The sequence below is a fragment of the Leptosomus discolor genome, chromosome Z (genome assembly GCF_034619465.1).
Source record: "Leptosomus discolor isolate bLepDis1 chromosome Z, bLepDis1.hap2, whole genome shotgun sequence".
In the NCBI taxonomy this organism is placed as follows: domain Eukaryota; kingdom Metazoa; phylum Chordata; class Aves; order Leptosomiformes; family Leptosomidae; genus Leptosomus; species Leptosomus discolor.
The window spans coordinates 45,109,312-45,137,021 of NC_141419.1; the positions used below are offsets into that span (position 1 = coordinate 45,109,312).

Genomic DNA, 27,710 nt, shown 5'->3' on the forward strand with positions numbered 1-27,710 from the left:
CAGCACATGGCAAAACATCCGCAGCAAAAAGCAACCTGGGGGGGAATGTGATAAAACGGTGCAGGAGTGGCATCATGCTCAGTTCAAACAGGAGTCTTTGGAACCACGTGCAGCTTTGATTTGTGCTCCAAACCATATGCCAGCAATTCAGTTGCTGATCACAGCAAGAGTTAAAAGCTGCTGAAAATAGGCAGAAGTACTGAATCTTCACTTTCCTGCTGCCTGAGCTGTAAAGTCTCCTCTGATCAAGAACCCTGGTAAAAGTAGAAATCTGACTGCACAAGAGGAATCCAGAAGAGTTTATTTTGTTCCACTTGCAGAAATCTTACAAGCTAACTGCCATAGGTACTTTTTTACCTTTGTTCTTTATTGTTTCTTTCTGAATGTTTCAAGACGGCGTTACCTTTTCTCACTAGTGATTTTCTTCCATTTTTACATAACTTTTTTTTTTTTACAAAACAGAGTTGGCAACATCCTAAGTGTTGACCTTCTTTTTTCACCTTTTCTGGAGGGCAGTCTCGAAGACAGTGCACCTGGAACATGAATTTTCTCAGCACTCAATTACAGTGGAGGTAAGGTATATTCTCCTACCAAAAGAACTCTCCACCCAACTACTTGTCACATGTTTGACCAGAGTTTCAATTTAAAAATAAAACTGTAAAGAATCTGACTGAACAGACCCTCTATTCCTAAAACCCCAACCCCATCTTAGGATGAATGCCATTAGTTTTTCAGGCCCATAAGGTGATCTGCCAGAACAATAAAGTTAAGAACTAGCCTTTCTAATATAAAGCTAAAGCAGGAGAACCCTTTATTTTGGGCATGCACAAATAACACCAAAACACTGATACTACTTTTATGTCCTCTATGGGCTGTCTCTAAGATTGACCAGGCAGGCCTACCAGGTCTGGAAACATATTGAAGAATCAAGCACTGCTAAGATACTTACAAGTTCCTTATCACACATGCACTGCACCACCTGATTAAACACAATCTGCCTTCAGGTTTGTAGGCTGAAGTCTGTATGAAATAGATAATCAACCAAACAAACAGTGTAGAAGAAAGATGCATGTTCAGTGGCATAGTGCCAGTTGAATCTCCTCTCACTGACAAAAATCATAACTTTCAGGCACACCTGGGTCTATAAAGGAAGCACTGGAAGAATAAGGTGCCTCTGAATAGGAATAAACCCCACCATGCATGAACAGGAATCTCTCTAGATGGAGGTCATGCGAGACTTCCATAAGGTAGATACATGCTTTAGAAGTAAATGGAGAGATTTCTAGGCATACTGCGTGTGCTCCAAAACCACACTGAAGATCGCCACTCCCACCCTCACATTAAGCATTACTTTAATTTCACACGTGACACAGAAAGAACACTGAACAAACGACTACAAAAGAAAATATCCAGGAAACAAAGAGGCTTTTCTTAACAGAAAATCTGAAATGCTGAAAGAATACATCTGGGCACAACACACTGTACAATATCTATGTAACACAACCTATCATATGCAACTGTCACAACTGAACAGTCCAGAGGGCATATGAAACAAAAAAAAGTCCCAGTAAATACAAGGCAATCACAGAAACCCTGTTCAATTTCTAATATCACCTTGTGAAACACATAATTCTGATGTGAGCTTTCAGCATGTATCTGGTGCCCCTGAAAACACAGTGAGTGCAGACCTAGTGGTTTTGCTGAAAAATAGAGAAAACACATGAAGGGATAACAATCCTTAGCAAGGGTTCAAAAAGGGAATTCTGAAAGCAGAGTTTAGAGGTACTAAATATTTATTTGCTAGTAAGACACCTTTTTTCTGATTTTTATTTGCTAGTAAGATACTTTTTTTCTGATTGCATCCCACAAATTTAACTTTGAAAGACAATAGAAACTTGTAAGTAAAGTCTGTTTTCCTGAAAACAGAAGAGGCACAACACTGTATCAGCCACAAAAAGAAACTCAGAAACCCTTCAGAACAAAAACTTTTTTGACTAAATACTTAAAAATCCCAACTAAGTTAATAATACCCTACCAACCTACCCTTGTAATAAAATGCACAAAAATGTTATTTAAAACCATAATTTGAGAACAATTTATTTTAATATATTCAAATAATGAACTTACTTAGAAGTTATTTGGAGGGATACATCCTCAGCTTACACTTTACCAAAGTAAACGACACTAAGCCAATTCATGGAATATAACAGAGATTAGTCTTTAAAAAAATAGTCAAAACTTTGTTACAGCAGTTTCCCACAAGCAAATGAAGTGCAGTTAAAACTTCCTATAGATTTTCCCACAAGTAACAAACCTGAAGTTTTGACCCTCTTTTATATTGTCCAGAGACTGAATAGCTTTTAATTAAAAACTCTTAAATACTAAGAGAGGATATTATGTGTCCTCCTCATATTCCATTACAAGTGGAGTGACAAAGCAAGGACAAATGCACAGAAACCCACAGTTAGACAGTGAGAGATGAAGGAAAGGACAAATTATTAAAGTCATTCTATTTGCTATAAGTAGAGAAATACAACATTTTGCATACAGTCACTCATCTTGTGGGAAAGTCTCATGAGTTTTTCATAGCTACAGCTTGAAAACTGATGGCAGAAGCTGTGTAAAGAGCACGATTATGACTGACAGTAAAATCAGAGGGAAAAGGACAAGCATCATATTTCAGACTATGAGTTTACTTAGCCTGGTGTGTGGCTACTTCATAAACATAAAGCACATACATTAAATGACCTGCAATATAAAGAATTAAAGGAATAAAGGGATTATATTTAATTAGAGAGGCAATTCACTCTGACTTGTGGGAAGGGCATTATAAAGGGCCGCAGTAAAAAATCAGGGATTTATGTTTTTAATACACATATGTAATCATGGTTTGTTTATACCGCATCTGAAAATCAGGACCTCTTAGAATCTGGCACTATAGCCCTTGTAATTTCTTACCCTTACTTTTGACATGTATCATACCATAGAGCCGGGGAGCAAACCTGACTCGCAAGAGGATCATTTTTCAATGGCTAAAATGAGTTCACATCTCCAAATATCCACTCCTTCCAACTGAAACAGGTCACAGAGAAGATCTGAGAGAAGAGAAACGTACTACCCCTGTCATGTACTGTATCACATCTACAAAATTTGCCTCCTGTCAAAAGCACAGTGAATTTATATTAATGTTACTGTAGAGAAATACTGGGTTCTTTCCTCTCAGGTTTATTTATTTACCTTTCAGGGAAAATATCAAGTAATACATTCAATTCTTGTTTAACCATGAACTGAAAATTGTCAAGAGTGTTGTCTTTTAAAGTAACAGTGACAACAGGCTCTAAAATTGCTCCTTCTCATAGGCCTCCTGTTGTGTACAGGAGACCAAAGGAACCTGACATTCAAGGCAACAGGACAGGGGTATAAATATTTGATGGAAGAAAAGAATGGGATTTTTCAAAAGCAGTATTGCCTGAACTATTACTATTCATCCATTAGGAAGGGCTGGACTACTGCCAGGTGCTCCTGACATCACCTGTAACTTCTGCCCATACAGGACAGAAATTCAGTAACATGCACAAATGGGCTGGAGGTTTTAATGAAGTTTCCAAAACCCAGGTGTACCGGAAAACTTAAAAAAAAAAAGAAACACCCAACCAAAAAAACCCACAAAAAACTCCCAAAACCATACAAAACACAAAACACCAAAACCCCTACATCTACACATCTATGTCCCACCTGCTGAGGCTGAGAAGTGGAAGGATGGCAGGACACATCACTGCTGCATCATGCCCCTCCCTGGATGGAGGCACCCTGCACCCACATCAATTGATAAGGGAGCAGGATTCCTGCCCTACCTGTTTCCATGCCCTGAACAAACAGTTTTATTCTCTGACCAAAGGTTTATCTGCAAATAATCCACCTTTCCGGCACATAAAATCATTGTTTGCACATCTTAACTAGCAGACCAAGTTGCTAGGCCACTTTCCATAGTATTTGAGAAGTCATGGCAGCCTGGTGAAGTGCCCGATGACTGGAAAAGGGGAAACATCACCCCCATTTTCAAAAAGGGAAAAAAGGAAGACCCAGGCAACTACAGGCCAGTCAGTCTCACCTCTGTGCCTGTCAAGATCATGGAGCAGATCCTCCTGAAGGCTCTGCTATGGCACTATGGAGGCGATTGGTGGCAACCAACATGGCTTCATCAAGGGAAAATCCTGCCTGACAAATCTGGTGGCCTTTTATGATGCAGTCACAGCACCAACTGATAAGGGAAGAACAACTGATATCATCTATCCGGACTTGTGCAAAGCCTTCGACACTGTCCCACACGACACTCTGGTCTCAAAATTGGAAAGATATGGATTTGACAGATGGACCACTTGGTGGATAAGAAACTGGCTGGAAGGTCGCACTCAGAGAGTTGTGATCAATGGCTCGACGTCAGAGTGGAGACCAGTGACAAGTGGTGTTCCTCAGGGATCAGTACTGGGACTGCTGCTATTTAACATCTTTGTTGGCAACACGGGCAGTGGCATCGAGTGCACCCTCAGCAAGTTTGCCGACAACACCAACCTGTGTGGTGAGGTTGACACACTGGAGGGAAGGCAGGCCATCCAGAGGGACCTTGACAGGCTGGAGACATGGGCCCAGGTCAACCTCATGAAGTTTAACAAGGACAAGTACAAGGTCCTGCACCTGGGTCAAGGCAATCCCAAGCACAGATACAAGCTGGACGATGAGTGGATAGAGAGCAGTCCTGGGGAGAAGGACTTGGGCGGGCTGGTGGATGATAGGATGAACATAAGCCAACAGTGCGCGTTTGCAGCCCAGAAAGCCAACCGTATCCTGAGCTGCATCAAAAGAAGTGTCACCAGCAGGTCGAGGGAGGCGATTCTGCCCCTCTACTCTGTCCTCATGAGACCCCACCTGGAATACTGTGTCCAGCTCTGGAGCCCCCAACACAAGAAAGACATGGAGCTGTTGGAGCGAGTCCAGAGAAGGGCTAACAAGATGGTCAGGGGTTTGGAACACCTTTCCTGCAAGCACAAGCTGAGAGAGTTGGGCTTGTTCAGCCTGGAAAAGAGAAGGCTTCGGGATGACCTTATAGTGGCCTTCCAGTACCTAGAGGGGGCCTACAAGAAGGATGGGGAGGGACTTTTTACAAGGGGCTGCAGTGATGGGATGAGGGGTAATGGTTGGAAGCTGGGAGAGGGCAGGTTTAGACTAGATACAAGGAAGAACTTCATCACCCTGAGGGTGGTGAGACGCTGGAACAGATTGCCTAAGGAAGTTGTTGATGCTCCATCCCTGGAAGTGTTCAAGACCAGGTTGGATGGAGCCTTGAGCAACCTGGTCTAGTGGGAGATGCCCCGGCCATGGCAGGGAGTGGAACTAGATGATTTTTGAGGTTCTTTCCAACCCAAACCATTCTATGATTCTGTGATTCTATGATCTTCACCTGTGTCTAAAGAAGAACAGCACTCCTGGAATCTCAGAAAATACCCATCAAAGTAGTTAACACCACCAAGACCTCACTAAAATACAAGAGGGATGTAAAAACATTTCCCATATACTAAAGGAATGTAATAAATAGCATCAGAAAAGAAGGGGAGTCTAGTGTTAAAAAGTAAAAAACTAACCGGCAGGGGAATTTGTATAGTCATAGCTCAGTTGAAGTCACCGGACCTATGACAATTTACACTCACCAGGGACATGGCCCATGAACTTTCCTACCAGATGCTCATTGAGTGTGACAACAGATCTCAAAAGCAAGACTCCCTTATGTCTAGCATACAACCTAGATAAATATTAATAGCATTTATTTTTGTGCTTTTTATCTGAAAAGCAGTACATTACAGAATCCCTAAAAAAAATGTACTTAAAGTCACATTTACGGAACAGAGCAATTGTGCTGCGTTTGATTTGAGTATTTATCTGCTAGTTTAAAAAAAAAATACATTTATGACATTGTGAACTGAAACTCTAGATTCAATGTACAAAAATAACAGTTGATCTTTATCCTACTGATTCTACTAAATGATGAATTTGTTAAATCTTCATCATAGAATTTGAGACAATATTTTAAGCCAGGTAATAGATAATGCAAATCATTGAAATGTCATCAATAAAAACACAGCTGCAAATGGACTTGTGTTTGTGACAAACTAGAGAAAAGCAAGCTGTTTGTCAAACAGTAACTTGTAAACAACCACCTTATTTTTAGCCTATTGCAGTTATTACCACAACGGATTATAAAATCAGTATTTTTAAACACAAAACTCAGCCTCCAAAGCCTGTCTCTAAAACATAGTTTTAAACATATACTCCAATGTTACCATAAAAGGAAGATCCTTTTAATGCAAGGTATCTCATGGGTTAGGGCTCTAGAAGGTATGGGGATCCAAGAGAGCTGGTTAATATTCAAGCACCACTTCCTGCAAGCTCAAGATCAGTGCATCCCTATGGGGAAGAAATCAAGCAAAGGAGGCAGGAGGTCTACCTGGATGAGCAAGGAGCTTCTGGAAAAACTCAAAGGGAATAATGAAGTTTAGAGAATTTGGAAAAAGGGACTGGCCACTTGGGAGGAATACAGGAACGTTTTCAGAGTATGCAGGGATGCAACGAGGAAGGCTAAGGCCCACTTGGAATGAAAGCTGGCAAGGGATGTCAAGGACAACAAGAAGGGCTTCTTCAAACACATCGGTAGCAAAAAGAAGACTAGGGAAAACAGGGGCCCACAGCTGAATGAGGAGGTGTCCTAGGTTACAGTGTAAAATATTCCAAAAGAAAAAAAAGTATTCTATTACCACCTTCAGGAGCTGTTGAGACCAGGTGGGGCAGTGCTCCCTGCCTTCCCCCTCTGGACTATCTTCTGCTAATGGGCACAACAATGCCTTATCCCATCACCCACAGATAACTCGATCCTGGACTATCTCCTGTTAATGGCCCATCAAGGAACTGCCTCACGACTCCCCATCCCATTGTGAGATGCTCTGCCCGGGGGGAAGGAGCCAAGCAGTCTATGCCAAATAAAAACTGAGATTTCGAACACCCTAGCAGCCTTCTTCCACTGGATTCCCAGAGGAGTTTTTCCCTCTACTGGAGTTCCAGAGGACAAGAGCTACTTACCTACCGCTGGACCTTCGGAGGAAGACCAGACTCTTTTCCCTGATCGCTGCTTCAACAGAACTACATCCATCGCTTCAGGAGGACTGCAGCCATCATCTTATCGGACTGCTACTGCCACCCTAACAGGGTGTCAGGTTGTATTCCTGACTCTGTCAGTGTAAACCAGTGGGTTGTTTGTTTTTCCCTGCCTTGTGGTTTTTTTTTATATATATATATATATATATATATAAGTAAAGAACTGTTATTCCTATTCCCCATATCTTTGCCTGAAGGCCCGTTAATTTCAAAATTATAATAATTTGGAGGGAAGGGGGTTGCACTTTCCATTTCAAGGGAGGCTCCTGCCTTCCTCTGCAGACACCTGTCTTTCAAACCAAGACAGGAGGGTGCCCTGCTGACTGAGGATATGGAGAAGGGGGAGATACCAAATGCCTTCTTTGCTTCAGTCTTTACTGCTAAGGCTGGCTGTCAGGAATCCCAGACCCTGGAGGCAGGGAAGAAGTCTGGAGAAAAGAAGACTGCCCCTTGGTCAAGGAGGATTGGGTTAGAGATCATTTCAGCAAACTGGATACTCACAAATCCATGGGCATCAATGGGATGCACCAGCGAGTGCTGAGGGAGCTGGCAGATGTTATTGCTAAGCCACTCTCCATCATCTTTGAAAGGTCATGGCGAACATGAGAGGTGCCTGAGGACTGGAGGAAAGCCAATGTCACCCCTACCTTCATAAAGGGCAAGGAGGGCCCAGGAAACTACAGACCAAGCAGCCTCACGTCCATCCCTGGAAAGGTGATGGAACAGCTCATCCTGGATGTCATCTCTAAACATGTGAAGGAAAAGAAAGTTATCAGGAGTAGTCAACACGGATTCACCAAAGGGAAATCATGCCTGACCAACCTGATACCCTCCTATGATGGCATGATTGGCTGGGTACATGAGGGGAGAACAGTGGATGTTGTCTACCTCAACTTCAGCAAGGCTTTTGACACTGTCTCCCATCACATCCTCATAGGCAAGCTTAGGAAGTGTGGGTTAGATGAGTGGACAGTGAGGTGGATTCAGAACTGGCTGAAGGACAGAGCTCAGAGGGTTGATGTCAGCAGTGCTGAGTCTAGTTGGAGGTCTATAGCTAGTGGTGTTCCCTAGTACTGGGTCTGGTCTTGTTCAACATGTTCATCAATGACCTGGATGAAGGGACAGTATACCCTCAGCAAGTTTGCTGATGACCCAAAACTGGGAAGAGTGGCTGACACACAAGAAGGCTGTGCTGCCATTCAGAGATACCTGGGCAGGCTGGAGAGCTGGGCAGAGAGGAACCTACTGAGGTTCAGTAAAGTCAACTGTAGGGTCCTGCACTTGCGGAGGAATAACCCCACACACCAGTACAGGCTGGGGATCAACCTGCTGGAGAGCACCTCTGCGGAGAAAGACCTGGGAGGCTGCTGGACAGCAAGTTGACCATGAACCAGCAGTGTGCCCTTGTGGCCAAGAAGTCCAATGGTGTCCTGTGATGCATTAAGAGGAGTGTGGCCAGCAGATCAAGGCAGGTTATCCTCCCCTCTGCTGTCCTGGTGAGGCCATGTCTGGAGTGCTGTGTCCAGTTCTGGGCTTCCCAGTTCAAGAGGGACAGAGAGCTACTGGAGAGAGTCCAGCAGAGGGCTACAAAGATGATTAGGGGACTGGAGCATCTCTGTTACGAGGAAAGGCTGAGAGACCTGTGTCTGTTTAGCCTGGAAAAGAACAGACTGAGAGAGGACCTTATCAATGCTTATAAATATCGAAACGGTGGGTGTCAGAAGACGGGGCCAGGCTCTTTTCAGTGGTGCCCAGTGACAGAACAAGGGGCAATGGGCACACTCTGGAACACAGAAGTTCCACCTGAACATGAACAAAAACCTCTTTACTGTGAAGGTGACAGAGCACTGGAACAGGCTGCCCAGGGAGGTTGTGGAGTCTCCTTCTCTAGAGATAATTCAAAACCTGCTTGGATGCAATCCTGTGCAACCTGCTGTAGGTGAATCTGGTCTGGCAGGGGGGTTGGATGAGATGATCTCCAGAGGTCCCTTCCAAGCCCTGACATTCTGTGATTCTGTGGTTCTGTATTTAAAAAGCATTTAAGCACAAGAAAGGGAGAGGACATCAGTAGGGTTTAAGCATATGCCTCACTAGGCATTGCCTTCAGTGGGTGTCAGCACTTGTAGCTGAGCCATGATCTTACTAAAACTTCCAATTACTTAGGTGTATAAAACCAAAAGAAATGGTATTTCCTTCCTTTCTTTCACAGTGTCATCCTCCATCACTCCTAGAACACGAAAAACACACAGCCCTCACTAGAAAAGATATAGGAAAGAACCAGACATATAAAATTATGGCAGGATGCCTCACTAGGTAACACTACATGCTGCTGTGGTTTGACAGTGTCACAGGCATTCACATATTTATTCTTACTTTACATATTTAGGAAAGGTTTCAGTGTACCAAACACTGTTGCTGTTCCCAAGTACAGTAATCACATATAGAAGTATAGACATGGGTGGCAGGATGGATTTTACTACAGTAACCTGGGTAAAACAGTCAAAGAAGCAAAACTTAACAAGAACATCTACATCGTAAATTTCCATAAGGAACAGAGGATTGCCCCTGGAGGTATAACCAGCCATAATCCTCTGATTACCACACGTAACTTCGAACAGATGATCTAATATTAATTCTACCTACAAACTCCCTCTTTCAGTTTACTCAAATGACATTTTTGTAAGTTCTCCCTCTGCTTTCATAGGCGTCAGCATGTTGGTATGAAATCTTGAAATCAGATGAGTCAACTGGCAATCCAAGGAAGGCTTGCTGAGTGTCAAGACATTTTTAACGGAAACATCTCTGTTACAACCAGGATTACTGAAGAACTGGGGAAAAAACCCTTCAGATAACTAATTTAAACATATGGCAACATGGACCTGCCCATGCAGCATTCCAGCTTCTCGTTCACCAAAGAACTCGTTATAAGAGTCCCTCCCCACCCCTTTTTTTTAAGACAAGTTATCCCACTCAGTGTATTATGACTGTCTAATAAATTGTTTCCCTCTGACATCCCCACGGAAAAGCAGCAGGACCAACAAGCCCTCTGAAGAGCCTCTAACAAGCAGCTTCCCATTCCTCCCACTCCTAGAGGAAGTCAAAACTCTGCTTTGCTTTTATCCTTCTCCATCTTGCCATGCCACCCTGACCTGTGTGTGCTTAGTCAGGGTGGCATAGCAGGAGGGGGAAGGATAAAAGCAAAGAGTTTTGCTTTCCTCTAGCACACATGGCATGGGTCAGCTTCAAAAAGGTCTTGAGAGTCAACCAGCTGAAAACGTCATTATAATTGCTGCTGTATCCAGGTAGCAACAAAACTGGTAGGGGGCATTCCAGGCAGCTCAGAGGGGGCTTCAGCAATGGGGCTGCCAGTGCCTTGGGGTCAGCGCAATGGACGGAAGGCTTCACCTGGGCTGCAGTGCTGCACTGAAGGAGGGCTGCAACTGAGAGGGCAGAGCTAAGAGGCTGTGTTGGCTGCCCAGGGGGGATGGGAAAGCTGTCAAGGGGAGAAAAAAGGAGCAAAGGGCATCTTTGATAGCTGTGGTGCCATGGGAAGGAGGGAGGGAGGGGTATCAGGCCTCACCAAGGTGACTGGTCTGTGGATAGGGGTCCCTTATCACCTCTGGGAGTGACTGAGAAAAGGGCAGCCTACCTCCCTCCTGGCCTACCTCCTCTGACTTTGCCTAGCGCAATCCTCACCCCACTCCATAACAGCTATCAGGGATAAGCATGATATAATAAATTCTTTTTAGAAGAAATCCTTAAAATTTTCAGGTAGATATTCATGCATTGTGATTTATGTACACAGGCAGATTTTATGCACAAATAGAAATTTTATATTATTGTTCAGTTCATTAAAATCCATTGATGAAATTTTATGCATATGCCAGGAAGACAGGTAGGAAGTAGAAAGTCTGGAGAGAAAAGACTAAGGAAGCATGGTCAAAAATAGCCAGTTGTATAAATCCAAAGAAAAAGGGAGGTTACAAGAAAGACAAAGGAATAATTTAAAATAAAAAATGAAATCCCATGGATATGCCTCAAGCTTTTCATTTTGTTTTGTTTATTTGTTTGTTTGTTTTTCCTTGAATGATGGGAAATACAAGTTTTCTGCAAAATGCCTCTGAGCTTTTTAGTAGAGGTTAAAAAGTCAAGACATTTTTTGTAAAAAAAGAGACGGATAAAACCCATTATTAATTAAAAATTTTTTCAGAATTAAAAATGTTTTAACTGACCATGCTATTAAAAATGTGGTAACTTATGAAAGTACCTAAGCAAATGAAAAAATGAAAATTACTGTACTGGTATCATTTTTTTCTTCTTTCTTCTTTTCTTAAACATAACAAAGGTGGCTTTTCTATTTCAGCGAACACAGAGATTATACATCTGATAGCAGAGAGCTTTGTAAAACAGCCAGAAATTATCATAGCATCAGCTATAAACTGGTTACATAATTATATGTACATACAAGTGTTCATCTTCAAAGTCTTTCACAGAACATTTTTATTAAAACTAGAGAAACATAAACTATTTATAACCATATAACACTGTTTCACAGTAATTTTTCCAGTCTTAAGGGAAAATTAGCACATTTTGTTTATCAGAAAACCCCAACATCAACTAAATTACTTCTTTAAAAACATCTAAGCAACATCTAAGTATAAAATACTTGTTAGCCTCTCTGTTACTTTTGTGGATACAGTATGAACTACTTATTCTAGTCGATGTTGCAGGAAGTTACAGTCTGTGAATAATTCCCAGTGTTAGAGGCTGTTTTCATAGCTGCTCTTAATTTTGCAGAACTTACTTGAAGTGACATTTTAACAGTCCACATTTTTTAATTTTTTATTGTTTTACTTCAGAAGAAATGGTTAAGGTGTTTCAAAAAATGAGGCCAGAGAAAATTACTATTTTTCTCTTTAGAAAATATATATAATCAAAAACCAAACAAAAACTGCTACCAGGAAAACAAGCAGCCATTTGGTTGTGATGCTATCATGTTGCATTGCTGGACATACCTTTTCCTGTTCCCATGAAACACTGCCCAAATTTGCCCAGCCTTTATGTCATTTCCATCTTCATGGACTCAGCCCAGCCTACGAGAGTGTAGCTGATACATTCTCCCAACACCTTGTCTACAGCAAGCTTTACAGATGTGTGTGAGAAAATAAAACTGCTTGGCACCCTTATCAGGGCTAGTGCCTAAGGTCAATTGAGGCAATGGTATGAGAAGCTTGCTGAGGGCCCAGGAGGACAGGGGCTGTGGAAGTGAGAGAAAAGGGCGGGTCAGGGACGGTTAAAGAGGCTTCCACAAGAAAAGCACACAGTCCTCCAAAATCTAGGGCAAAGCCTAATACCTTTCTGTGTCTCACCACTTCTTTCTGTCAACAGACGAGTAAGTACATGTCTCCTCTTCAGGGCTGGTCTGTACTGAAGACAGAAGTTTATTATTAGCACTATCCATTTGTTGGCTGGCTCCAGTGACTGATGTCTGGGTGGTACGGCTAAGGAATCCAGAACTCATGAAATAATTCTGGTGTGTCATCGTAATTCCACATAACAGCATTGTTCACTTTTTCCAAATTAGGAAAATCAGCTTTTTCTGCACAGTTTCAATCAAAGCCTCCAGAGTTCCCAAGTATTAAAAATAAAAAGACACTCTTCTACTTCAGCCACTGTAAGAGGGTAGAAATGAACAACCTTTGTCTCTGCAGCTACCCTTTGTTGGGGCTGGGGGCACAGCACCCTGAATCACCCAACACTGCTGGGAGGACTGGCTATCTATCCAGCCCTCATGTAATCCCAAACGAGAATTTCCCCTTACTTTTCTTCAACTTAAAACAACTTACTGAATGTTTATCAGATGTTATTTCCAAAGACTCCTCTCTTCTTTTTTTTTTCCAATTAACGCCTCAATGTCACATTTTTTCATTTAAGCCTTCCCACAACATAATAGTGGATACTGCATTGTATCTCAGGCAAAGCAAAACAGTTCACATTCCACAGTCAGAGTTACAATTTATTTTCAGATGCCATACACGTGATGCTATGCAAAAATTATTAGCTTGATAAGCTGTGAGGAGCAATTGTACCAGCACCACAGCTCTGTAAATTAATCTAATCAGTCTTACATTAATAAACTCTTCATGAACCAATGTAGAAAACTCAGTAAGGAAATCAAATGCTTCTCCAAGTTGAGCATTTCAGCATTTAATTCTTAATGCTTGAAAACTAAGATCCTGTATATATTGATATATCTGTCAGTCTGAATGACAGAGAATTTAAAAGTACAGTGATCACCTATTATACATTCTTGATGGAGTGCCTGAGCCTTGGAAATACTGATTTTGCAATAGGTTTTTGCTTTTCTCTCTTCTCCTCAACCCAATACTGAAATAAAAAATATGCAGCTAAACTCTGTTACCCACTGAGGTTGTCTTTTCCGCATTAATTGCCAAACCCAGTATGAACATGCTACCTTGCAGCTACAAACGATAAATGGGGAATATCACCACAGCAGCTCAGAGTCAAAAAGTGGCTACAGTTTAAGTTTTGTTAACACAGTGTACCCACAAGCATGCATTTGTTCTAAGTTTCAGATTCCAGTGTAATTTAGCAGATCTTACAGTTAAGAATATGTTTTTAACTAACATGTAATATTTTACGATTGGACTCAATGATCTTAAGGGTCTTTTCCTACCTAAATGACTCTATGATTTTATGTAATAAACTATCATCCATTACAGAAGAAAATAAAAAGAGTCTGCACGCCTCCTGTTGAAAGCACAGAAGATTTGTTCTTGTGTGAATCAATTATTTTCTTATACTGCTGGCTGCTGAGACAGACTCTTCTTATTTTGGGGGAAAGACAAACTCTTTCTATTTTCATTACTGAGGTATCATTGCATGTGTTCCTTGCATTGCATGTGCACTGGGTGAAGAACTGGCTGAACAGCAAGGTTAAAGGGGTTGTAGTGAATGGGGCAACATCTGGCTGGTGGCTAGTTACCAGTGGTGTTCCTCAGGGCTCAGTTCTAGGGACAGTTCTGATCAATGTTTTTATCAATGATGTAGAAGCACAGTTGGTAAGTTTGCTGATGATACTAAACTGGGAGATGCTGTTGACTGTCTTGAGGGTCAAGAGGCCTTGCAGAGGGATGTGGATGTATTGCAGCACTGGGCAGTCATCAATGTAATGAAATTTAACAAGAACAAATACCAGATTCAGCACATGGGACAGAGTAACACTGGGCACAAGTATAAATTGGGAGAGGAGCAGCTGGAGAGCAGCCCTGCAGAAAGGGATCTAGGGGTGCTGGTTGACTACAGGATCAACAGGAGTCACAAGTGTGCCCTGGCAGCCAGGAGGGCAAACGTCATCCCGGCGTGCACCAAAGACAGCATAACCAGCCGGTCAAAAGAGGTGATTATCCCACTGTATTCAGCATTGGTACAGCCTTACCTTGAGGTACAGTTCTGGGCCCCACAATTTAAAAAGGATGTTGAGGTACTTGAATTCATCCAGATGAGGGCAACAAAGCTGGTGGAAGGGCTGGAAGGACTCTAGGTTTGTCTAGTTTGGAGAGAAGGAGGCTGAGGGGAGACCTCATTGCTCTCTACAGCTTCCTGAGGTGGGGAAGGGGAGAGGGAAGTGCTGATCTCTTCTCCATGGGACCCAGTAACATGACGTGTGGGAATGGTTCAAAGCTGCATCAGGGGAGGTTCAGACTAGATATTAGGAACCACTTCTTCACCAAGAGAGCAGTCAAACAAGCACTGGAACAGGATCTCTAGAAAGGTGGTCGATGCCCCATGCCTGTCAGTGCCTTAAAAAGAGTCATTTGGACTATGCCCTTCATAATGGGCTTTAACTTTTGATGAGCTGTGGAGTGATCAGGCAGCTGGACTAGATGATTGTTGTAGATCCCTGCCAGCTAGAACTAAGCTACTCTAGTCTAGTCTAGTCTAGTCTAGTCTGTCCTATCCTATCCTATCCTATCCTATCCTATCCTATCCTATCCTATCCTATCCTATCCTATCCTATCCTATCCTATCCTATCCTATCCTATCCTATCCTATCCTGTTCCTTTACCCCTCTTCTCATTGTTTTGCAATCTGGAACTACTTTATTAGCATTAGGCAGGCGAAAAAATGGAGTTTTTTCAAGGCAATTTTGCAAAACTGAGTCAGATGAAAGTATCAGGATTTCTATACACAGTTCAGCCTGCTGACAGTGTCCCACTGAACTAAAGAGACTGAATTCATAACTTGAAGGAAAGCATGGTGAGGCAGGATAAATGTGCTTTCTGGCCTGCAAATTGACTTGTTAGGCTTGGGGAGAGGGGGGAAGTATGTGTATGTGTGTGCACACATACGTATAAAATCAAAGTTTCTGCGATATATCAAATATTGCTTGTGTCCCACCTAAAGTAATCCTTTGCCTCTTCTGTATTATTGTCAGATTGAAAAAATGAGAGATGGGACACTTATGATTGACCTTTCTGAGGAGCATGAGAGAGACTGATGATGAGACGTACTTAGCCATAAAGCCATAAAAATTGAAAGGATGATTTATTGTGTGGTGTTACAACATTATCTCATCTTGTTAAATTACCTACTTTTCATTACAATAGTGTTCCTTTATCTTTGTGCCTAACTACAACACTTACCCTTTCCTTGTATGCACTTAGAGGCTATTCAGCAACCTAAGGAACTCTAGTTAAACTCCATGTGGCATCAAATGCTGACAGGAAGTCTCAGGGACATATAACTGTCCTTTATTAGGACATACAATAAATACTTTGAAAGCCATTTGAGCTACTGAACGAAGGAGAGAAGGGGAGGAAGAGAGGGAGGAAGTAAAATCAAAACAAACTAAAGATCACCGGTTATATCAGTGGTATCCAACAGCTGCAGTTGCTACTTGCCAAAAGCCCAAGGGCCATTACTACTTTGAATATCAATTTACATATATCCTTAAACAGATTAACAAATGTCTTATTTTGCTTGTAGCTTCTTTTGGCAGTTTAATACAAATTGTTTCTCTGAACTGCCCAAACCTAAGCACCTGCTACTGATCTGGAATTTGCTGGAAGAGGGCACGTTGGGGTCACATATTTAGAAAGTCAGAGCCATGCATCGCTCTTTGCCATACATTGGCAGCTTACAGCTTGCCTGATATGATAGCCTGCCGGCTATCAAAAACCTAGCCACCGCTCTGCAGAGTAGGAAGAAGGTTCTCCAAGAACACAGGCTGTGGGTAAATTCTTGCCTACAGAAACGATCAACTTACTTTAATCTCGTACAAGCTAACTTTCTAAATTTGGAAAGCAGGACTCTTAGGTAAGAAAATGTTTGTGTGCTTTGGTGTAGTGCATGTTGTAGCCCCATACATAAATACAAAGTGGTAAGCATCACACTCATTAGCTGCTTGATCCAACCCATTTAAAAGTATCTGGACAGTACTGGTAATCACAAGTGGGAATGTGCTTCCTCACATTTAACCCTAAGTTAGCTTAACTGTAAGAGTAGACTGAAATGTAACAAATCGCTTCTTCTTCCTAAGGTATTTGGAAACCTTACTAAACAGCAGGCAAGTCCTATAGGGCTGCTTTCTTGTCTTTGCAACCAGGCTGTCTCAGTAAAGCAGTGCAAAGCAGCTGCATTACACTGTAAGTCTCAGGGACATCTGATTTATACGGTAACATAGAGAAGGTAAAGCTTTCCTGGAGGTCTGTTTTTAATCACCTTTGCATAAGTTTGGCTTCCCTTTGATTTTTGAGGGTTTCCGAACAATATGGATTAGTGAGCATAACACACTGAAAGAAGCTATTATCCTTTTTTTCTATATCCTCTGTCAGCTTCTTTCCTTTGTTCTTCCCTTCCTTTGAAGGAAAGGAAAAAACCTATTTGTAATAGTTTCCTAGATAACAAGTTGCAGGAATACAGACAGTTGTGTCTACTCCAAGATGCTATGTGTATTAGTTTAAATACACACCCGGCTTTTAAAATTAGTTGATTTTGTAAGCACATAGCGAATTTCTGCTTTTATCACTAAATAAGATAAAATGCATTAGATCGTTCATCATTTATTTAGTAGTGATTAGAAAAGATTTAACCAGAAGATTAAAGCTGAAGAAATAGCATAGTGTGGGAAGAAGCTGTGATCTGGCGTGGTGCAAAGTCACACAAACCAGTACTTCCACTGCTCCTTAACTCTGCATTGAATTACACATATTCTGGGTTTTTCATGCGAAAAATTCTAAATTTTGAAACACAAAAGTAAGATTAGGATAAAAAATTTGCAAGACAGAGGGTCAGCTTCTTCTGAGTGTACTACACAGCTCTAGACAGACCAGAGTATAATTTTCGGTTATATATTATTTGTGACACAGTATACTTACGAGCCCTACTAGGCTGCATCCTATATAGCTAGAGAAAAAAACATTCACTGTATAGAAATAGATAAGAGATAAAATAGTATGTAAAATGGTTTAGTGCAGCCTTGGTTTCAGTTCCCTCCTTCCTCTACAAATTTCCTGTCTCAGCCTGACCGATTGTCAAAGGACATTTAAACCGATGGACCCAGAAGCAGACCTGAGACTATGGATCAAAATTCCCTGAAAGGAGCCCCAAGCCCACACCAGGGTGAAATGCAGCCTCGCCTCCAAACTTGAAAGAAAAAAGGAAACTGACTCACAGGCACTAAGAGGGAATTGCTGCATGTTCCAGCCAGATCCCAAAAATGTACTGTCAGGGAGCCAGGAAATAACACATGTTGTTTAATATAGACCAGCCCATCATAATCTGTGCCTCGGTTCCTCATTCGTAAAATAGGAATAACATTCCGTGCTTTATGAGGAGAGAATGTACTCTAAACATTTTGAAATTATCTGATCCCATAATAAAGGAAGGCAAAAAATTGCCAAGATTAACCATCTCCATTTGATGTACAAAACAGGGAGAGACAAAGGTTAAACAACTTGCTGCAATCATACATCAAGACAGGAGCACAGCTAGAAATTCAATCCAGACCTCTAAGATTACAATGCAGTGTTTTAATCACAAAATCCTTCTTCTTGCTTGATTAAAACAGGAAACCAGAACACAAAGTATGCACTTATTCTGTAACTTCAACATGTTAGCACAAATATCCTAGAAAAATACATGTATTTCAAATATGGTCATCTCAGCCAAGTGTATATTTTGATGAAACAAAAGGTGTGCATGTCATTCTGGAGGAAGCCCATCACTGAACACCTGGTCCTCATGGGCCTGAATAAACACTGTAACTTCTGAGTTGAGACAACCTTGCAGAAGGTCCTGTTTGGGGTCACAGAAGAGATGGGCTTTGGCTATGTGATAAAAGCCATGGGATATGCAGACCCATAGAGAATAAATTGCCCACCCCAGCCTCAGGTATTCTCACCAGAGTTTTAACTCAGACATGTTACTAGTTTTTAAAGACATTCTGTTTTCCATTGTCTGAAACAACTATTTTTTTTCACAACTACAATTGCTTCATCACTTTTCTTCAATGCACTGAATCTTACAATTTTTATTGTTGTCCCAAACTACCTGAAGAAAATAAGTCATGAGACATGCAAATTTATTCTAATTTATTATTACCTCAAAAATTCTTCTCAAAGTAATCACAATTTCTACTTGATGATGGTGTTTCTTCCCATCTATTACTCTTTCTAAGAGTCCAGCACACAGGCATCACTGACTGCAAATTCAGAACTGATCCTAGTCAGAGGTCAGTAAAACGGGCTTGTCAAAGTTTCTTAGAAAGCCTGGGTCCCCAGCGCAGGGGTCTAGAAGGAGACTTTCACCTCCTGGCATCCTGAGCAGAGTGCAGAAAGGTTATGTGGGGAAAAGAGCAGCACTGACAACAGTCAGTTCTGTTCACCTACACTTGGCCAGGACTGCTACTTCTTTCTGCCTGTACTCTCTTGTGCCTTCCTCATTTCTGCTAAAGCCTCATCAGATTTTCCAGAAGCCCTTTGAGGCAAAAAGCTGTCAGATACCTTCCATTCCAAGTTCCCTTCAAGATGGCACCACTACAGTTAGAGCCTTAATGAGAAATCTAAACAGCTTCAAAATGAGAATTTGCCCAATGGGTAAAATTCAATCTAACTGTTCAATTCAAGAGAAAAATACCGTAGATTAGAGAACACATAGTCTTTTAGAATGACGTTACTTCGTAAGAACAACACCTCTAGAAGGGATGGCAACTGTTTCTGCCCTCCTGCTCTTAGACTCTAAGAGATTAACATCTGTTGTTCAATTTCAAATCATGCTACAAAAACACTATTGGGTATTTGCTACCCATTTATTTTATTTCTACACACTCATACCTTTCTGAATGGACAGGATGTCTCTCTTTAGAAGGGCAAAAGCTAATAATGTTCATGATACAAAAGGTAATAGCATTATGCAGTGAGAGAAAGATGCAACGTGCTGGCTTGTCCTCTAGTAGAACAGTCCTCTAGTAACACAGTCCTTTGGACAGCAATGGCTGGTCAGAGACTAGTTTTCTGTGTTTTGATTTCATTTCCTTTGTAAAATAATTTGTACTAGCTATTAATACTTTTAATACATTTGATAAATAATATGTATAAATTGTATTCTTCCATTGCTACAGAAAAATCCCTAGAAATTTTTACACATACTGACCTTAACAGAAAATCAAGACCTCTCCACCCTCTCAAAAAAATCCACACCAGTTTAAGACTACGGATTTGGCTGAAAATTTTTACTTTTACATTTTTATGGAAATGTCTCCACTTCACTACCTGAAGGTCAGGGCCCAATTTTGCACTGGTAAGTCTGACTGCATAACGCACATTCGATCTCCGGCAATCTTTAATTGTCAATAATTTCTAGAAATCCACAGCAGAACACATGGACTGCATAAAAATACCTTACTAGATGGTATCTACACAGGTAATGCTTTTTATCCCTTAATAATTCATTAGGTACAGTTATAAAGCAAGTTACAATGGTTTTAGGTTTCAGCGCTTCCACTGAAGCGTGTCTTTTTGGAAGTGTTAACGCCAGGAGAAACAGCTCTCTGGTGGCTCAACATGAGACTGTGCTGTGCAGCCAGCAAACAGAAAGAGCCCTTTGTTCCATGCAGGCTCCTTCCAAGCAGTTAGATATTTCTGTCACCTTTTTCCCCTTTCCTCTTTTCTGGCTTATAAATTGACCTACAGGATTTCATACGAAATATTCAGAAAAAAAATCATAATCAGTTTCTGAAAAGAAAAAAATAATACTGGCAAATTATGGCATTTTATTTAAAGGACTAGGTAGGAGGCATGGAACGGAGGAATATGGGAACAATTGTGAGACATAAGAAGAGAAAAAAAAAAGAAAGTATCAAAAGGAAGGGTAGGAACTTGGGAACAGTTGGCAAAAATCGATTAAGTCAAAAAGAGAAAAAAAATCTGAAAGAGGAGCAGGCATGCAATGAGGCAAAGATCTGGAGTCCCCAAAAGCTCCTGGATCTCATGTAAGTCCCTCATGACTCCTCACTAGACCTTTGACCTAAAGCTTGCTTTTCTCAGGTTTCATCTTCCTCTTCAATCTAGTGGATATTTAAAAAAATAATAATCTACCAGCAGTGTACTCTTCACTTCATGTTTTAATGACAGGTCCAAAACAATGATGGTACACTACTGCTTCCAGGCCCACCATCGATACCATTCATATAAGACTGATTTAATGGTGTCATAACAAAAATGACAGGATTTGTTGTTGTTGTTACTTCTTTCTTTATTTTAACTTAGATTTCAAAATCAGCAAAGGCTGAACAGTCAAGCATTCAAAACCTAGGCAAAACCAGAATGAAAGATGGGTTGGGACCTTAATGCATTTCAACCTTTGGGGGCACGTAATTAAGAAACATGGGTCACATAGTATTTTTTTTTCATTTTATCAGTTGGAATTGTATTTATGTTGATATTTATAATATATTAATAAGTTAACGATCAGTACAGGAGAAGAGTTTGGGAAATACTAGGGAAACCAAAAGAAGTAAGATCAATCATTTGCTCAATAACAAAAAGTAAATCAATGTAAAACTTGGTTCCCAACTTTTCAGCTTGTGCTCAGAGCTTGCTACTCCTTTTGAAAGCTGTTCCTCAAACTTCAGTTCAGTGCTTCACTATGCATATTTCAGTTTGCTGCCTCTTGTACCAGTCTCTGCCTCCTGATCTCATAAAAGATCAGACAACTTCCTGCTATCTCACTATTTTTCTCCTTTGTGGAACAGCTACATAGCAGTTTTCTAAAGTGCTGTAAGATCTGAAGTAGGATTTCAGTAGTTACAAAAACAATCACACTTTTTTGTACACTGTCATTAACTGCTGTTTTTAACCTTTTGATAGTTATCAAACAGTTTTAAGAAAAATATGAAAATCTGTTGGATCCATACAATGTTGAAATCCTTTACATTTGTTTATACTTTCTGTGCATATAAAATACAAGAATGTGTAGCATGTGGTTTTATTTTTATATATTTAAGACAACTGAATGATGTACATGCAAGATGGATGGATTAGTCATCAGTCCACTGCAATTTCCACTCAAGCCACTGGTACTTCAGAGATCACAAAGACTGACCAATAACGTACTTCTGAAAAGCATCCATATGTCTTCACAACTATGGTTTTACTCTAATTTTTAATTAGTCCATCACCAACACAAATTTTATGATATTGGTACATAAAAAGGCCTCAGACTGCACTGCCCACTCCATAATTGAACAACCACAGAATCTAGTTCAAGAAATTATTCAATACACAGTATTTAAATTGAAACTAACACATAAAGCAACAATGATGAAACAGAACTCATCTATTTTCATCCTTCTGACTGGATCAGCAAGCAAGCCCAGGTAGCTAACAAAAATCACCAAACCATCACCAAAGTCAAAATGACACTAACAAACAGAGGTTTTACCTAGCTACTCAAAGACAGTATTCTAGTCTTGTTTTATCTGACTTTTCAAGTTATAATAATATAACATGGGTAAATTTACAAACACAGCAACTTAAGCCTTTTATCCATTTATTTTTAAACACTCTTCCAGCCCATACTGGCCCTGTAAACAATTACTGTTCAAACATCATGATTCTGTGGTATTTTTCTCATCCCAAATATGAAATAAGCAAGCAGAAGTTGCTTAAGAAAATTCAATCCAACCAAAACCCACTGTAACACAATGCTATCCCTGAATGAAAAAGCTTCATCCATTCTGTGAGTTTTCAAACAAATTAGATATTTTTAGCAAACACATTGCGGTTGCAGGCAGTGTTTACTGAGTTTATGAACTAAATTCTTACAGAACAAAATTGGTCAGAGTGCATTAAGTAATTTTCCAAAAAGTACTTACTGAAGATTGTGATTTGGGCTGTTTGTTGGACCTGTAAACATAAAACAAACAAACATTGCTGGCAACTTTGACTCAAGGACAACAGCACAGAAAAAGTCAATAGCAATCTAAAGGAACCTGTCTCTTTAAGAAAGGTTTGGCTCAAGATTCAAACAAAAACCTCTACGCTCCTGCACATAATTATATATTACCATTTTCAAATCCACAAATAAAAATCACATGAATCTTCTGTCTGCTTAGGCAGCAACTTGAGTGGACTTAATATTTGTTAGAAAATACCTCCCACCATAAAAACAGGCTGTTAAAAAGACAATGTGTTATCTTGACACATCACTTACCACTTAATAAGCCCCCCCTGAGCCTTACTATCAGAGTTTATGGTATGGCAAGGGCATGCTCTTAACCTTTGTCACAGAGGGAACAAGGTCCAATACCCAGCACTTAATGAATCACTACAAACTAAACTATATTTTCATTATAAAATTAGAAGAAATTGCTTCAGAAACTAAATAAAAGCTTGCCTTCCAGATGATTGATTAAGTCCCCAAAACGCAACGGAACTACTTCTTGAGAGATACGATGTACCTTCAGCTATCAACAGGCAAAATTTAAGGCCAAGCTTCATACAGCAGAACAGACACGACATTTCACAAGGATAGGCCCAGTACTACGAACATCATATAGAAAACTGCTTCTCATTCTCCTCTTCAGTGTTTTTTTACAGACTGAGTTCAGCAGTAGAGTGAAAACTCCAGGCAATGAAACATTACATTTTTGTACTTTCTACTGGCACTTTAGTATTTTTTCTTCACTATATATTTACAGACCTTTCCATCTGTATTTACTTTCTTTTATTACCAGTAAACGGGTATCAAGTTCGACCAAGAATTTCTGCACTGGGGGAGAGGCCCCAGGCAATGACTTTATTTACTTCCTTTCATGTTAAGAATTCTTCTTAAAACATCAAATTCATTTCTCGTTTTGCTATTGCAAAAACTAATACCTAGTCTATAAAGCAGTCTGAGTACTTATAAAAGCCAGGAACTCACCAAGCCTTACAAACAACACTCCTGTTGCAGTTATGGTCTTCATCCCATTCGAAGCCACACACTGGTAGTATCCTGTGTCTGTGGTATCCAGATCCTGGATTCTCAGACGTGAACCATAATCTGTTTTTCTGATGATGATCCGCCTTGGCTCCTGAACCACTGGAGCATCGTTTTTTAACCATCTGACATTTGGAGATGGATTTCCTGCAACCTTGCAGTGGAGGATTGCTGTTTGCCCCTGGACTATAGTGATATTGTTTACTGGTTCCAAAAAGGTCAGGAAGTAACCTAAGAGGGTAAAAGGTCAGAAGAGATCAAACTTCACTTGGGTTGCGATAAAAGACTGCCCAAAGGCACATTTTTAAGACAGCATCTTGGAAACAGTTTTATTTTTCTTTCAAGCATATATTCCAAAAAAAAGCAATTCACTATCCCCCAGACACTATAGAATCACACTCCAGTTTGTCTTTCGTGATTGACTTCATGTTTGTCTGCAAGTAGGTATGCAGATTAGAAGGTCAAGCATGAATTAATAACATTACAATCCTAACTGCCTTTGTGGACATGTTTTCTGAAGCAATCGTGATTTCTTCTGGTTAGTTTCTACGTCTCTTGGAAAACAGTCATTGCTGTAACAGAAAAATACACCCTGATTACATAGAAGAGTAATATCAGTTTCAACCATATTAGAATATCATTATAACTTTAATATTTAATCTTCTTACATGATCATGTATTTGTCTTAAAATAACTAAACCTGGAAAAGCTACTTTTAGGTATTAATTTGACTTGCAGGATACTAACCTTACAAGAAAATCTTAAAATGAGCCTGATTTGGACAGGTTTATCTTACAATTGAATTTTAAAGATGATAAGTCTCACATTCAATTTGAAGAAAGGATGTCTCAATTGCAGAAGTAACCTGTGACACAAAGGGCACTTTTAAATTGATTACAGACTGCCATTTTTTACATCAAGTCCTAATATAGTTGGACAAAGAATTGGACAAAGAAAGGTCTGTATGGATATTGAGTAATCAGGTTTCATGGGTTTAGTTTTATAAATGGAAACTAAAAGCTCTAATCTGTCATTTGCTGAAAGCAAAGGGCTTTTCAAGAAGCACGTATGCTGCACTGGTGATCTCAAGTGATTAAAAAAAGAAAGAATTGATGGAAGAACACTGTAAAAATGTAACAATCAAAACTTCTGCAGGTTTTTATTTTAAAATTTAATTCAGCGTTAGGAGTCCTGCAGCTGACACACATCCCACACTGAAAGCTTGAAAGCATGTAATTTCACTGAAATAATAATGTGATTGTCAAAACAAGTAAGAAAAGTATCTAGTTGTCATCCTCATATGTTTGTTTTGAATTTATATGATCTAGAGATACAGCATTAAGAATACTTCATATTAAATTACATTTTTATGTCAGCTGGATCCAAATATCAAATAACCTTGACGGACGTCCACATGTACCATTTCCTATTGGTTAGATTATTTTGCTATTGTTTAATTAGGAAATAGCCTATATGTGAGGGAATCTAACACCACTAATGCAACGATCAACATTTGCATTCTAATTGCTGAAATACTTTAAGAAAATTGATGGTCTGCATTGATTGACGTTTGACATGACCACGAAAATCAGTTCCTCTGTAATGCTTAGGTATAGCACTGGAGAGGGGAGCAGTAGAAACATCAGAATACAATGAATTTGCAAAGCCCAAGTTTGTGGGAAAACTGAGCTTTCCTGGGTATTACACTGTTCTCTACCTTTGGCTTTTCAAAAGAAATCCTTCTTTAATGAATAATACAAAAACACAATGTAGGCAAGTGTATATTTAGTATGTCACTAAACAGAAAACTAAGTAAACCCAAAATATGTCATCTCCACATGACATTGCAAACTTACAGAAAAAAAAAAAAAATTGTCATCCTTTTTCCTCAAAAATAATAAATCACTCTGTATGCAATTTTACATTAGTTTTCCCTATTGTTAGCCTACAAATCTTCAGTAGACTTCACCAAAAGTTTTGACAGAACACAAAAAATATTCAGTTTCAAACACCTGATAAAAAAGGGGAAAAAGTACATGAATGCTTTCTGCAATGCCATGCCACAACAATACAATTTGTTGTAGTTTCCAGTTACAATTCATACCTGCAGAGTTAGACTTACTAGGATGACATTCTGTCAGGGAACAGAGAAACAGCAAATTACCTTGTTGACATAGGGAATAGAAGCAATTGATTAAAAGTATTACTTAAGCCAATATCTTACATATATAAGCATTTCTACCAGCAACAAAGCAAGCATGAACAATCCTACCGCAAGTTAGAAAAGGAATTTCCATGGCTATTTCACTCTTAGCTCATTATTTAGAGAGCACCACAACTTATATTGCCACTTTTTCATACTCTGTATGTAGTTTATTCTCATCAGCACCACTGAGGCAGAGTACACAGTCAGGAAGAGAAGTAAGTTTGCACTTATTTGAAATACGTTCAAAAAAGAGTTGTCATACCCAATAATATTGCACAAGTCAGAAGAATCAATTTACAAAAAGAGGTAGAAAAGTGGAAAAGCTGAAAACTTCTTCTAATTCTAGCAAAGCAGCTGGGGCACTGAGGAAGTGCAAGGACATCTGGTCATGGTAATGGTGTTGAGCTGTTGGGTGGAAGAGGAGAGGAGCCACAATGTGGCACCACGAAAGCACCAACTCAAGGAACAGTTCTGGCAAGATACAGGTTGGATGTGTAGTCTGCAAGATGGGTAAGAAATTGTCTCACAGGCCACACTCAGAGGGTAGTGATCAACGATTTTTTTCTCAGGCTGGCAGCCTGTCACAAGTGCAGTCCTCCAGGCATTGATATCGAGTCCGACACTGTTCAACACCTCCACAAATGTCTTTGAAGATGAGACTGAAAGTACGCTCACCAAGTCTGGTGATGACACCAAACCAGGTGGTGAAGTAAATGGAAGGGAGAGCCAACTTAGAGACCTGCACAGGCTCAAATAGGGGGCAAGCAAGAACTGCATAGAGTTCAACACAAACACCGCCAAATTCCTGAACCTGTGTCAGAATAACCAAAGAGCCCAGTACAGGCTAGGATCTGTGTGCCTGAAGAGCAGTCTTGCTGAAAGGAAGCTGGTGTCTTGGTGCTCAACAAACTCAACAGGAGTCAGCAGAGCACGGCTGCAGCAACAAAGGCGAATCGGATCCTCGTCTGCATCCACAGGGGCATTACTAGCAGAGATAGAGACATGATCATCCCACTCTACTCAGTGCTTGTCAGGCCACACCTCGAGTCCACTTCTAATCCCCACAATTGAGGAAAGACAAGGACAGACTAGAGACAATCCAAAGGAGGGCCACAAAGACGACCAAACAGATGGAGAACCCGCACTGTGGGGAAAAACTGAAGGGTTCAGGTCTCTTCTCCCTGGAGAAAAGAAGGCTCAGGGGGGCTCTTCACAGTTTTCCAGTATTTAAAGAGCATCCACAAAGAGGATGGAGACTTCTTCTTCAGAAGGAGCCACATAGAGAAGACAAGGGGCAATGGGTGCAAGTTGCATCAGGAGAGATTTCACAGCAGTAAAAGAAAGAAATTTTTTGCAGTGAGAACAATCACTCACTGGAAAACAACCTCCCCAGAGATGTGGTGGAGTCTCCATGATTGGAGATTTTCAAGCTGTGACTGGACAGGGTGCTAGATGATATTGTCTAGGCTCCTTTTCACAAAAAAATGTTGGACCAGGTGACCTTTTGAGGTTCTTTCCAACCTTAGCTCTTCTATGGTTCTAAGGGTCTGTTGTGGTTTGAGCCTACCCAGCTGGCAACAAAGGCCCTAGGCTCCTTTTCACAAAAAAATGTTGGACCAGGTGACCTTTTGAGGTCCTTTCCAACCTTAGCTCTTCTATGGTTCTAAGGGTCTGTTGTGGTTTGAGCCTACCCAGCTGGCAACAAAGGCCCTATGAAGCCACTACCCCATCCCCTGAGGGATGAGGAAGAGAAAATGCAACCAAAAAGTCTTGAGGGTCGAGACAAAGGACAGGGAGG

At 40.5% G+C, this 27,710-nt stretch overlaps 1 protein-coding gene across 1 annotated transcript in view; it reads right to left on the bottom strand.

Annotated features, from left to right (window-relative positions):
- The window catches only part of ROR2 (ROR family WNT receptor 2), a 51,426-nt gene that overhangs the window by 14,776 nt on the left and 8,940 nt on the right, over positions 1-27,710 (bottom strand). The window contains exons 2-3 of the mRNA XM_086479738.1: positions 23,650-23,937; positions 22,601-22,631 (exon numbers count right to left, since the gene is read on the bottom strand). Of these exons, the coding sequence (XP_086335864.1) occupies positions 22,601-22,631; positions 23,650-23,937 (319 nt within the window). The remainder of the gene's footprint in view (positions 1-22,600; positions 22,632-23,649; positions 23,938-27,710) is intronic.